Below are 14,958 nucleotides of genomic sequence, written 5' to 3'. Positions count from 1 at the left end.
CTAAAAACTACGCTGGCTGCTGGCCGGGAAACTGTTTTGTTCACCTACGACAGTCACAAGTGAATATCAAAGTTTATTCGGCGCCGAGGTCTAGGGTCGCTCTCACAGCCGAGGTCAAAAAACTCAACATATTGGTAATTGTTATAATTTGACAGAGAAGTTTGCATTTTAAATCCAATCCATAGCATTTGTGAGTTTGTTTTCGAGGAATTTATATTTTAAAACAACCCCAGTAACCCCAGAAGTAATAACTGCAACACAATCGCAAAATGACGTGGCAACTTTTTCTTTAACGGTTTATCACAACGCAGCACAACACACCACACCCAGACCCCTTCTGTCACCTCACACAATCCGTCTCTCCGTCCTGAGCCACGCTCTGGAAAGCAGACATTTAAAGGCGCACAGAAACCCACAGTTTCAACCATCCACCTGAGGCCCATCTCTCACCTGCGCCTTTGCATGTCTCTTCTACTTAAGTAAAGAAACGGGTATCAAGGAAGGTTAAGAAGGATTCCAATTATCAGACCTTGACTTAGGCTGTACATGAGGGACTCTGGGGAAAGTGACGGAGGAAGTGCTGGTCCTAGATAAATTATAGTGCCTTTATTTTTGTATTAATTGAGTTATGCTGTGGTTCACTGGTGCACTTCTTTTTTTTTTTTAAGACTTTCTGGACAATAATGGAAGCTCAGGCACAGAGGAATAAGCTAAATATGGCAAGAATTGTTCATTGTTAGTTAATAATAAGCTTTTTTTTTACTGTTTACTGAACCAACTTGTATTTTTAGAATACCTCTGAACAGTATTCAGATGCCGTCTGCCAAAGAGACTGAAAGGGTAGACAAACTCGGCAGTCAAAGTCAAAATGTAACTGCATTTGGCTGCTGTTTACCGTTGGCTCTAGCCCACTGCTTTCCTCTCTCATTCAATCTCGTCGTCTTCATTCATGTTTTTTTTCCTGTCTTTCTCTACACTTGTCCCTCTTGTTAATTCTCCCTTTCTCACCGTGCCAAAGAGGGTTCTGCTAAACCACCCTAATAACCTCTTCTCTCCCTAAGCCATCTTGTCTAATGAGATTGGACCTGCACAGTGAGACCAGCACATGCAGAGCGAGACAGAGAGACGGGGTGGGGTGGAGGGGGGGATTGTGAGAGCGAGACAGCGGCTTCAGAGGAAAGTGATGGCTTATGTACAACAACAGGCTGACGGGAAGGGAAAAGCAAGACGCGACCTTTAATGAAGTGGAGTGGTAGAAGCGTCACCAGCAACGTACAAAAATGCGACAGAAAACGATCACACGTCCCTCTGACCAGGGTTAAGACGTATGCAGCTGGTTCGCTCATCTTGTGCAAACCTCCATCCATCCATTATCTATACACCGCTTAATCCTCACTAGGGTCGCGGGGGAGCTGGAGCCGGGACACCCTGGACAGGTCACCAGTCTATCACAGGGCTACACTTAAAGACAGGCAACCAAGCACACTCACATTCACACCCAATTTAGAATCACCAATTAACCTCAACATTTTTTTTGGACCTTGTGGGAGGAAGCTGGAGAACCCGGAGAGAACCTACAATACACGGGGAGAACATGCAAACTCCACCCAGAAAGATCCCGGGTGTCCTCACCGGGACATGAACCACGTGCTACCCACCGAGCCACCTTGCAGCCCTTGTGCAAACGTTTAGTAGAAAAAAGATGAAAATGAACCACCAGCACCTAAACCAATTCACCGCTATCTCACCATGCTAGGTTGGGAAACTCTGACAAACAAGAAGTGTTGGCGGCATGTTTATCTGCTCTAACAGCTGCTAGAATGAATGAGCAGCCACTGTTTGATTTAAAACGATCTGATAAAAGTGGATGTATGGTTTATACATTTTTGATTTACCATATTTACACTGCCAGTAATGACCGACTATTGCTCTCATTCTAAATAAGCAGCTCCTACTTGTATGCACACATGGATTCGGTATGGAACAGACTACATTACAGCATCCCATTGAGCTTCAAACCTTATGTTATTCTACTACGGTTTACCCTTTATCTGAACTGTGTAAATAAACTACTCCAAGGCAGGTGCTTTTTTTTTCATATCAGCATACATGAAGGTAGAATTAAAGACACGTGACACACAGAGAGAGAATTAAATAGCTACCGAGAGTCATTACATTGTCAGATGTTTGACAATTATGTGAAACTTTGCGTACAGAATGAGCATTTACACCACTGTTTTAAATATTACTATACTTGGGTTAATACTAGAATGCAATTGTTTGTTTGTTTTTTCCATTAGCACAACTGAAATAACTTTGTGGTATCATTTGTAACACAAAAGGAAAAAGCACAAAGGAAAAAAAAGCCTCTGCTTCTCAGGAAAAACAAAGAATCCCAAACTATGGCCTGGAGTCTGTGTTACAGCGCTGAACGCCTGAGAACCGATTCCCACATCCTCTCCAGTCGTAACCGTTTCTTTTTTGGCTCTCTCTCCATATCTTTGCCATCCTCCTTAATTTTTTTTTTTTTTTTTTCCTATCTCATGGCCTTCTTGTTTCTTCCTCTCTGTACTCCCCCTTCTGTCCCCAGAGAAGAGTCACTAAATGGGGCATATTTCCAGAACAAGAAGTGTAGCAGAGCAGCTTTACTGTCATTATTCAGCCAGTGCTTGAAAGTGCATTTCTGTAAACATTTCTGCAACAAGTATTTCACTCATCAAATTAACAACAGAATAAATTATATCCACTCTCTTTACACAAGCACTCTCTTCCTCTGAGACCAACCTTGAATATTTCTGTTTTTTTTTTTTAACTTTCTCCTCTCTCACGGTGGACAGAAAGGAACAGGGGTCAGTTCAGGTCCACTGCCATTGAGTGTTTCTCTTTAAAAACCAGCCACTTGTACGAGGCTTTGATGCCAGACTCCTTACTGTCTCTTGTTTAAAAAAAAACCTGTAAGCAGCAGCTCACCATATGAATGCAGCACTGAAAGCGCATTTTCTTTACAACACTCCAACAACTCCTCAAGTGATTTGCTCTCTCATTTCCCCGCAACAGGCAGTGTTTTACTTGAGAAGTGAAGAAATCCAGAGGTTTCTGCCCTGTTACCTGCTGCTCCCAATTAGCAATGCAGCCCTAAAGTGAGAAGCAATTAACGGTGAGCTGTAAATTCACAACGACAACACCTCGAGGTAGGAAGAACAACACACCCTCTCTGATGCAGCATTCAGACCAACACAGTGACACAACAGGGGTTAGCATCGATGGGTCGACTGATGATTTTGTAATCTAGCTGATGAGGTTCACAGATTTACATGAACGCGTCAGTGAAGGCTGATATAGAAGCGGTCAGACAACAGGGATTGTGCAGCAGAGGATGAAGTATAGCCCACATCACAGGCCCTGATATTTCCTCATTTCTGCAGTGTCACTAAAGATGGCTCGAGGACAGAGAATGAGGAAGTAACCAAAGTTCAAATGATACCCATCAGTAAACACAAGCAAAACCCGGTTGTACTACAGCCTTCGATGCCACCACCTGATCCATCTTTTCTGTTTTTGCTTTTACTACTCTGTTTGTTTTAGTGTCACTTCCATTTCTCCTTTGTTCCAGATTTGCCGCTCTGTACTGCAGCATTCTAGTAGGACGCTAATGATAAACAAACTCATTTGCAGCTTTGTTTGTGTCCTTTTGTCAATCATAAAAATGTCCTCGCAGAGAAACAACGATTTGCATCGAGATGAGATAAATATGTTTACAGAATGACACAGATTTCAAACGCCCCGTCCCTGTGATTAAAGAGTGTTTGTGACTTGACTTGTGCCCTCGGAACAGACAATATTCAAGGCGTCATTATTAATGTTTTCGAGGATGCTCCATATTTTAGGATAAAAAGTGATGTTGACACAGTTAGGAATACAAAGACAAATGATCCAAAAAGTCTCATCCTGATATAAGCTGACAGGAAGACCAGATGTAGAAAAACACCGCTGAAAAATACAGAAAGGGGAGGTGGAGGAAAAGGTCGGCGCAGAGATGAAGTGATAAAGCAACTGAGATATTCAAAGAAAGAGACTCAAAAAGATAAGAGAAGCAAAGGAGGATGACGGCGGAAAAGTAGGCAGGGGGTTAGACAAACTAGCAGACTGGCTTTACAAGGAATGACGCAAAAACAGAAAGATGAAAAACAGGCAAAAAAAAAAAAAAGAAAAGAGAGAGAGAACCTCCAAAACATGAAGGGAGCAGCACAGACATTAAGTTAACAGACATACAGGCAGGACAGCCAAATGGACAAAGAGCTGGTAAGCTGGTTATTTTTATAATGTCCTTTTCATGTGCAAACATTTCTAAATTAGGACTAAGAAATATGTATGTGCTAAATCTCCTCTTATTATCTTTTTTTTTTAATTGGCAAGCAACAGACCTGTGCATCACAAGCATCATCTGGTAAGGAGTGGCCCAGACAGCCCAGCTGATCTAATCATTATTCCTGGGTAGGAATGCTGCCCGACAAAATCACCATAAACACGAGTTAATGACAAAAGGAGCTCTGTGTCGTCAGCTATACTGATGTTTAAAATGCATGGAAAAGCTGCAGGACGACAGATCTTCTTCACTCTGCTGCTAAACGGCACCAGTGTGGGACTAAACTACACGTAAAGTAAATGAACCTGCAGCGTATCAGCTCTTCTTTACATCGCGTTTACATAGGCTTCTGTTTCCGAGACACCAGTTTACTAGCAGCTCATAAACACTACACGTAAATCAGCCGTCATTCTGGAGCTGCTGCACTGCAGTGACAAAATCCTCATTATGTAATCGCAACGTCATCTGACAAAATCAACATAAATACAGCTTAATGACAGCAGCTTTGTACTCAGTACGGTATCTAAAAAGAACCATAATGGAAATTTATACTGCCCCAAAGGTTACCTTACTGTCCCAAACCCTCAGCAGGCTGAGCTTAGATCCTTATTTTGCAAAAGCTCAGTTGTCCACGGACATAATGAAAAACGCAAGCAGGTGTTTTCACATTCACGCGCCCTGGAGGCTGTTCTGGAGGGACAAACACCCTGTAGTCATCTGGACTGAGGGCTCAAACTGAACATTTCGAACTTTTGCCGACCTCAACTTTTTTATTTTGCATGTAAAAAAATAAAAAAGGCAAGACAAAAGAAAACCAAGAAAGAAGTAAAGGAAAGTAAGAGACAGACAGGTACTGCACTGAAAAACAGTAAGTCGGACTGAGTGGTATGAGACGTCTTGGGGCTTTTCCACTTAGCGCTGTCAGCCTGCCAGTCCGAATGGTCTCGATGTTGGGCTGCATTAGATTTGCCTGCAGGCTAAAGCCACACTGGACACACATTGCTGCCTACTAATCAGGTCACCTGTTGCACAACACTACACTGAGACCAGTCACATGCACACACTAACACCTACAGATATACAAATGTACACACTCGCAGCAGCGGCGGCAACTGCACGCATGCGCCAACTCTACCTTTTAATCACTCACACAACTACACACACACACACGCTGAGCCCCTGGGGGATATTGAATACAGACATCTCCGCTCTGCATATTGCACTAATTATCAGCGCCTATAGGGACGCAGCATAATGTTCATGAATCTCTAAGAGGAGGAAGGGGAAAAGCTAAACTGAATGAAACTAAATCAAAAATAGTTCAGTACGGAAATGAAAATGATAAATGTGTGAATTAAAGCATGAAAGGAAAAAAAAGGAGGAAACAGTGGGAGTGAGGCAAAACAATATGGGGCAAAGGGAGGGGCAGAGAGAGAGCAGGTCAGAGTGTAAGAGGTGACGGAGCGAGGGGTGGAGACAGAAAGAGGTCACAGAGGCACAATTTCACCATGTTGTGTACAATCACGCCCTGAGCTACAGCACCAGAAACCAAACATACGAGAAGCATGTTTATCTTAACACACTTGTGCGCACATCATGGCCCACATACACTCCTGCTCGGGCCTGCGTGTGGAACCATGCGGCTTTGGGCAGATGATGAATTTGTTGCCATTGGGACCCTTGAGGTGGTGCGTATGCAGAAACTGGAACAAACTACTGAAGCGCATCTACCGGTGGAGGATTCGCAGTGGAAAGTCATATAAAACACTTTTGTTTAAAGTCATTAAATGACTAAAAGTGCATTATTTAGCGCACCGATTTCGTCACAACTGCTGAGCTGCAATATTATGGCAACAGAGACAGATGTTTCCTGTATATTCTCATTGGTAGGTAAGCCCACACACAGGTGCATGTGGGCTTATGTGCATGCATCTTAACATATAAAAACTTATTTGAAACTGAATTTTTTCCCAAGCATACCACAGAGAGAAAAAAAAATGAAATGACGGGGAGAAACAACTGGTGACGCATGCAACCTGCACCTAAAAGCCACCGTCGACTGAATTGAAGGTGCAAAACCCTTCATTACATTTTACTGCAAATCATGTAAGGCCCTTGTAAAATTCAGACACTTACATTTTTTGAAGCATTTAAGGACTTGCAGGTGTTTCGCTTTGCGAGGTGTCCACGTACCCGTTCAGTTTCCAAGGATATACTTTAGTTGTGTTCACCAAGCAGTGGGTCTCATGACATAATTTACTGGAGTGTTTAGCGGCAACAGAAGATTTGCAGTCCCAAATGAACACCAACCATCTGGGAAAATTTGCACTTACTGTCGCAAGAAGGGCTGCTGCGATGAAAAGGAAACACTTTACTGGCTTCTGTTGACGTTACGAGTCTTCTCAAGGCCTCTGCTTTCAAAATACTAGTGCTTATAAATAATCAAAACAACACACCCGGGGTAGGGTATTGAGTATACTGAATGACGCTTTTCAGGAAGAAAATACTCCGTCAAGGAGTTTACAGTAATTTAGAGGCAAAAGCTCTTTGACAGATGAAGCTAACTAATACTTCCCATGGATGTGGAAAAGCATAATGTCCGTTATGTATCCAGGTGACTCTTGTGTTGTCATCACAAGCAGATTTTTTTTTTTTTTTTATTTGACTCTAACCCTCTCCCTCAATCACTTTTCCATACAGCCTCTGCTTTATCCCTGCATGCAGTCTTTCTTATAAAAACACATTTAATTCATTGCTATTATCCCATCTGTCCCTCCATCCATCTTTTAATAAAAAGCCCCACTCATTTCAGTCACAGAGGCTTCCATTCACCCAGCCCCTCTTGGTGAACACACACTGCCAAACTGACACTAGACAAGCCAAAAAATACATGCACAAATCAGGAAGACCCCCATTTGAATTGCAGCTCTTTTTTTTTTTTGCATAAATATGTACTTTATTTTCTCAGTTCCTTTTGTAAATCTGACTTCTGACTCAACAGGTACGTCCATTTAAAGCAGACAGCAGCTGACCTTCATATTTACTCCATCTACTCTTAAATTCCTTAGTTTCCGAGCCAGCAAAACACGACTGACATGAGATAAAGATTATTTCAATCATCGGTCACTCCTTAAGAGCATCTCAGCCTCAACCCAGAAAGGGTTACTTAAAAATCTTTGGCCCGACATCACCGCATACGATGAAGGCACAACAGTTTGTACCGAAAACAATATCTCCTTTTGTTAAGCAGCTTAGGCCTGTGTAGCGATCCTGCTTTGGATTTAGGCAGCAAGAGTTAGAGAAACAAAGCACGTAAGATATGACGTCAGGTTTTTAAGAGAATACTGTACAATCCATGGGAATACAAAAAAAAAAAAAAAAAAGCCACAGCCATCCAGTTCATTTACATTTTAGGCGTTTAGCCGGCACACTCATGCACAATGATTTCCTGCAGCACAAAATAAAGGTTAAGAGCACACTGGTGAATCATCAGAACTGTAAGCTGTCTAATAAAAGACAACAACAAAAAAGCGTATCAAGGATTTTTACATGCGACAGATACAGAGTATGTTCATATAGAGCAACTAGCACTTCACCTTGAAGTCCCCTGAGCTAATTCTGTCTTCATTCTAGGGCCAAAAAAAAAGGGGAAAAAAAACTACCTTTCCATTACACGAAGCTCAATACCTATTTCACAATGGCAATATTTCTAATCAGAGGGTCAAAACCCAAAATGAGTCATTGGCCTAGTTACAAAGTGGGCCACCGCACGACAAAGGCAGCAATATGTGAGCTGTGCTCCAAAGGTGAGAAAACGACTTTCTCGCCGTCCATCAGCAGAATTATTCTCCAAACTTCTAAAAGAGCATCAAAGTCAGGCCGTAAAGAACTTGACGCTGGACATATTGACGTGTAAATATTTTATACTTTAACAAAATTGCCTTTCTTTTTAAAATATTGATGGGATCTTTTTACTTTTTCCTACTGGATGGTGTACTGTAGAGACCTGAAAATAACCCATCACAGGGCCCCAACTAAAGCCCAATCAGGATTGGTATTACAATAGTTATTACAATTAATAGCAAAACCCCCAGAAAACTTTATTACTGTTATGCTTTGCCTGCAGTTGCACATAGAGGTACATCCTTTGGATTTTCCTGTGATTTTTCGTATGAGAGGGGTTGAAACTAATACAGTCTAGTATGTGTCACCTGCAGAAGTAACTAAGAATATCACATCCCATTTTCTAAGTTTTAAATAAGCTACTAAAGTTATTTTTGGTGTTTTCTGCATAAGACCAAACTGCTCTGACGCAAGTGCTGTTTAACTAGCGGCAATGTAGTACTCTTTAGGCCTATAGGCTACAACAGTGGTCAGGCAAGAGCACATGATCTCTTTCATTATACAGGCCTGTGTTGTTCCAATCAGAAGTGGCTGTCCCCCGGGGGAAGTGTACACAAGCCTGCCTGGATAATCTAATGTCATGGAAGTCATGTGTGTGACCTACAGCATCCAGGCAAAAGCTTTTTCGTTGGAGCACAACTGTCTCAACACCACGTCCTTTATTGCCCACTTGGACAAGGTGAGGAATATACTCAACAATTGATTCCTAATCAGGACGTGCGAGAAAGAACTGTGTCATGTCGTCACCGGGTTGGAATTTGAACGGGTGTGAAATAAAATCAGAACGTAACCGTTTGGTTTCACAAGCGCTCAGAGACACATGTAGATATATCATGAGCACGCACACACAGCTCCTCAGCTGAGGTCACAGCTGTTTGACAGCAGCCAAACCCCACTTGTGTGAGCACAGAAACAGAAAATGTAATCCCTTGTTCACCATGAGCCAGCTTGTATCAGTCTGTAAGGTTGGCCAACATTGCTTTCAGATGAGACCAAACATGCATATGAGACCTCTTAGATATGGTTAAGCTATAAATAAAAGAGGACAAAACTAGAACTGAAGTTTAAAACAAGAAACTCTACTCAGCTCCCAGGAAACGGGTCTGATGAAAATGTTCTCGTCAACATCTGCCAGTAAAATCTATACAGCCATGGTGAAACTTAAGCAGCATTTAGATTGCATTCACATTGCATTTTAGCTTAAGCGCCATTACATTTTAGAACAAAGATTCACAGATTATGACAGTGGCTCAGCTCACTAAGAGAACATCCAACCTTCCCATTCACAAGGTAACAACCTCTGGCTCTACAGCACACCAGTGAGATCTAGGCCACACTGCTCTCAGCAGCACAGAGGAGAGCTGAGCAATGGAGCAGCTCACATCTTCTGCCAGTCTGTCAAACTCAGGGGAGTGATGCAAAAGAGACAAGGCATCACTGCTACTGTAGGTAGCGCACTGTGTGGGACTTGAATAGTTACAGCTGCAGAACAATGTTTATATTGTTTATAAACTATTACATGTAAATATGTATTAGTTGTTGCTAAGAAAACATGTTCACTTTATCTTTTTTTAACATTACAGCTGTACTTTGTTAAGTATATATTTGGACCTATATCAGTGCAAAAGTTAGTTTTATAATTAGAAAGCTATATTTACCAAAATTGGACCTTTTAAGGCCTTGAGACTTGATAGTTCAAATTAAACCATAGTACCTTTTTTGAGAATGGAGAAGACCTAGATTAGATGATTAGCAGACGAGGACTGTCTTGCCAAACTGTCGGCTCAATGGGATTTTCTGGGTGCAAGTGTGTGTATGGAAATATGGCAGGCATCACACACACCGGGGAAATCTGTCTCTCAGAAAGAGACGAGATAGTTTCTGACTGTATCAGTGACAGGGCTTCAGGCTTCACCTTCTCTCTTACAACTCCTCACAAAAACAGACACATATCCACTTGCTGTCTTTTCTGCCCCGTTTCACTGACACAAACAACTTCAACAACAATCAAAACGTCAACCTACGCTCAAAGTCAGAGTCATCATCTTCGTCGTCATCTCCATTGGACTCTGTTTGCATCGGCTCCCCGTCAAACATGACTCCTTTCCCCGTCTTGCCGCCTGTGCTGGCCCCATCCTGACTTCTGGTGTCTCGCAAGCGGGTGAAGTACTGTACTGCAAAATCCACCAGGTCCGACGGCCTTTGTCGCAGCACCTCCACAGTGTAGCCCTGCAGCAGTTCTGTCAACCCCACTGGTATCTCAATACTCATGGCTGTGTGCGGCTCGGCGGCAGCGTTTTCTTATTTATCTGAGGAGGGAGAGGAAAGTATAATTCATTACAGCACAGAGTCATGCTTGTGTTTGAGTGCTGGGTCTGTGATGTGGTTAAGAGTTGCCTAATTGTTGCTTTAAACAGCTGTGACTTTTATCATGCCAGTACACTGTGTGCTTGTGTGTTGCCTGTGAATGTTAACTATGTGACTGGTGACAGCCCCGCATGGCAACTGGGATGTACTGAGGAAGAGGTAACTATCAAGTTTGACAGCAGAAAAATATGCCACACTATCATTTATAAGCAAGGGGAGTGTAATGTACATGAAGTGCTGCTGCTGTGTGACATTGCCACTGAGTGACAACTTTATCTTGGGTTGACCAGAGGAAGACTGAGTTCCCACAGCTGCACCGAGCAGATATGAAACTCACATTTGCTAAAGGCTGCACACATAATCGGTGACACTGGCAGAAATTCAGTAACATTACACAAACTGAGCTGTCAACTCGGGTGGGTGGCCGGTTGGAACTAGCTAGCAAAGCGGCTAATAAGCTAATACTCTAAGACAACAAGCCGGTCTTCGGTGTTGTTCTCCATACAGATCCAGGTTGATTGAACTTGCCCGTCTAACTTAGCGTTAGTTAACCCCAGCAAACGTAGCAGAGCAGGGATTTGGAAGTGCAATTCTCACTTTCAACCCATCGGGGAGCAGGCTAACCGTGCTAGCTGAGGGAGCCACCTTCAAGGAAGCCTGGTAATACCGTTAGCTTACTGCTGTAGTGTGGCGCACTGGAGGAGCTAAGCCGCACACATAAGAGTGGCCGGCCGGATAAACGTAGCTGTGCAAGCGCTGCAAGTTGTGCAGGTAAGCCGTTCGGCGAGCTAACCTGAACGGTTTCAACTGTGAGTCACTTACGTGCGGTTCTGTCTCCCCGGCTGAACTAGCCAGTCCCCTCCTTTTCGGTGTCTTCCTTGTTCGCTCTTATTTCGCCTCTTCTTTTTAGCCACTCTCTTTGCCAGTGTAGCGACCGTATCCCTCCACACAGAAGACACTTGTCGAGCGTAAAGCTAGTAATTTTTTAGCGGCACCAGCTAATCTTTTTTTTATTATTATTATTATTTTCGGGAGTGCTAATTCAGCTCGCCAGCCGGCTGTACCACCGGGATGCTGGCGAAATTGAAAGAGACGAGAGAAAAAAAAATACTTCACCGCTGCAGCCTCTCAACGTCCACGCACTTGGTTGAGGGTGGGACTTGCTGTGGCAATAAGGAAAAAGAGGTGGGCTAGCTGGCGTGCTAACTGGGCTGACTTGCTAACTAGTTGTTAGCTGTTTTCTTTTTTTTCTGGCAGCTGCCTGGCAACTCCGCAAGACACAAAGTCAGCTGCAGCAGCCAGGTGACGAAGCCTTAAGCTCGGCGGTTTTTCCACAGCGTTGCGCCGCAACCACCCGAAGTGCACCGCGAAAAAAAAATAAAAAAAACAATCTTGCCTAAAAAAAAAAAAGATATTCTAGCCGTATAGCGGCTTAAAACAACGACAGAAGCCTGGAAAATGAACCGAAAACACGTTTCCTCCCTCCCGGCGAGGTAATCCACAGAGCTACACGTACGAATGAACCGCTGGCTCCGGAAAGCGTGAGGGGGCGGGGCTACGGAGTGAGCACAAACCGTTTGACATCGATTGACAGCCCGCTCGGCCAATCGAAATGAAACCGTATGATACACTAACCAATTGGAGGCCGGTATTGAAGTGGAGGCGGGACTGAAGGCAGAACCATATTAGTACACTTTGAGGAGGACCACACCCACAGAAGTGGCCTTGACTGTTAGGCACAGATCTTTAGAAATTATAAATGATAAAAAAAAGGAGCTTAAACAAATGCCTTGACCTGTAAAGGCTGCAAAGCTTTTTTTTTAAAATGCTATATAAGATATGATATGATAGGATATAATGTTAAAAAAAAAAAGACGAAAGAAAAAACAAAACAATAATCACTGACCCAGGTGGCCCATCATTTCATCACAAATTATGCCAGTTATCTTCTAAATTAAGTATATATATTGAGCTCGAAAAAAAAGCTGCCAACATGCGTCGGTCTGTAAAGGCTGTAAGAAGCTGTAAAATCCTTTATAAGACATGAAAGGAAAATGATTAACTTTGCTGCACTTGGGCCCAGGTGACCCATTATTTTGTCACAAATTATGTCTGCTTTTGAAAAATGATTTAGTTTGAAACTCATAACAGACATTAAACAGACATTCGATATACTAGATGATAAAAATAGCTATATGATCTATATCATATGATCAAATCAAACGTTATTTATAGAGCACTTCTCATACAAAAAGCAACACAAAGTGCTTGAGAGCATTTAAAAACATTGCAAAGGAAAAAACAAACAAGAAAACCCATCCCTCCTACCCTCTAAGTATATATACATGCACACATACACACATTCTCCTGCAGTAATGATATGATATGATATGATATGATATGATATGATATGATATGATATGATATGATATGATATGATATGATATGATATGATATGAGACAATAGTGACTAACCCATATCTAAAAGGAAAGGATCACGTTTGCAGCACTTTGACCCAGGTGACTCATCATTTCAACACAAATTAGTCATTTTATCATTAAAATGTGATGTGAAACTGAGTACAGACATCCTAATGGAGCTGCAGGTTTTCAGTCTTTCCTGAATACCTGTCTGGTATTTAATCACAGAAACAGTCAAAAGTTCACCTCTCTGCCCTCATCACCTCTATATTTCCCTTCCTAACCTGGTGTCCCTCATCTGTTTCCTTCCCTCCAGACCTTCAAAGCCCTGCATAGGTCTGTTTGGTGCACTTTGCTATCCTCCTCTACACCTTCCTGTTTCCTCCTCCATCCCCCTGCTCTCGTTTACTTTGCTTCATATCCAGGTTTTTAACCAGTTTTCTCCTGCAGTAACGAAGCAGTCAGAGGTTAGCCGGGTCACTGAGAGTGGCTCTGAAGGTATCTGTTCTGAGGGGGGTTTACTGTGCATCATCTCCTCTTCCATTTCTACGTCTCAGCTGTCACCGAGGTAAAGCCGTTGCCATGGCCACAACGAGCCCGGATTTAATTCCTTGAACCGGTTTCTGATTGGCTTAGGTCTTTGTTTCCAGCAAACACAGAGGAAAAAATATAGACCTCCAGGCTCCCTCTGCTGGGAGAGTAAACTCAACATAGAACAAATAACATTGATTTATGAAAGAAGAACTTACCGTTTAAAGATTTTTGCACAGAGACTGAAGACGTTCGAAGGCGTTCTTTCTCCCAGCAGTGGATCAGCCTTCTCACAGCACACCAGGTTACATAATGGATGTTGACTACCCTGCAGAAATCAATTAGCCTGTGAACCTTCACTGTTTTACCTTGTCATGAACAATCACCCAGTGCTGTCTGTGCATTCCTCCACTGAGCTGCATTTTTCTGTTCAAGGGTTTCCCACAGGAGCAGAAAACAAGTGGCAGCTCAACTATTTCCAAAAAGTGACAGATGAATATCAGAAAGCAGAGTGTGGGTTCTGGTCTCGGCTTTCCTAGAAGTGTCATCCGTTGGGAGTCGGTGCTAATGTGGTTCCAGCAAACTCCAAAAATGTCTCAAGGAGACCTGCTGGCCTACATTTTTTTAGAGTGAAGGGGGGCAGGGAGGAAAGAAAGCCAGACAGACAGCACAAAAAGGAGTCAGTGTTTTAGTGTCTATCCTCTACAAACATCTCCATCTTGGACTGCAGACAAGCAGGGACGTTTCTCTTTAGTTGTTATCAGGTGTTGACATGAGGATAAACAAGGAGGAGGAGGATGAGGGAAGAGAGATGATGAGCACTGCACCATATGCCTGCAGCGATGAAGGCCGTCTGGTTTATAAACCTTGTTGCATTTCGTTGGTTTCCTGCTTCACCTGTGGAGTCGCTCTTAAATGCGTGAAGCCAAATAAAAGCAGTTATGACTCAAGGAGTCATTTTAAATGACACTCCAGTCTAATATCTTGAGATTTTGCCAAAAAAAAAAGCTCACTAAGTAACAGTGATGGAAAAAAAGAACAAATAAATATAAATATAAAAGGAGAAGTGTTTGATTTTAAGAGTGACATCAAAATTATGGCTCAAAGTGGGTTGGCAGGGTGACAGTGTAATGAGATGATTTCACACCAGGACTTCGGTGTTTGCACAAGAATAAAGTCGCTCTTGAAGATTGAAGTCCAGTAAATAGAAATCTCAGATAAGTCCTCGGTTCATTCATGCCTTACATGTCTGCTCGCTGATCTGCAAACACAGCTGGAGCACCACATTCACTTAACTGAGGCCGTCCTCGGTGGATTTTGTGGTTCAGTGCTGCCACCTACTGCCTCATGTGTGTTTTGTAGTCTCCTGA

At 42.8% G+C, this 14,958-nt stretch overlaps 1 protein-coding gene across 1 annotated transcript in view; it reads right to left on the bottom strand.

The window, feature by feature from the left end:
- prkar2aa (protein kinase, cAMP-dependent, regulatory, type II, alpha A) overlaps positions 1-12,148 on the bottom strand; it is a 55,926-nt gene extending 43,778 nt beyond the window's left edge. Inside the window, exons 1-2 of the mRNA XM_008284722.1 lie at positions 11,459-12,148; positions 10,294-10,578 (exon numbers count right to left, since the gene is read on the bottom strand). Of these exons, the coding sequence (XP_008282944.1) occupies positions 10,294-10,540 (247 nt within the window). The 5' untranslated portion in view covers positions 10,541-10,578; positions 11,459-12,148. The remainder of the gene's footprint in view (positions 1-10,293; positions 10,579-11,458) is intronic.
- Positions 12,149-14,958: the final 2,810 nt, after the last annotated feature.

The sequence above is a fragment of the Stegastes partitus genome, unplaced genomic scaffold (assembly GCF_000690725.1).
Source record: "Stegastes partitus isolate 25-593 unplaced genomic scaffold, Stegastes_partitus-1.0.2 Scaffold369, whole genome shotgun sequence".
Lineage (NCBI taxonomy): Eukaryota > Metazoa > Chordata > Actinopteri > Pomacentridae > Stegastes > Stegastes partitus.
The sequence above is the reverse complement of the archived record's forward strand: the minus strand, read 5'-3'. Positions and strand labels throughout refer to the sequence as shown.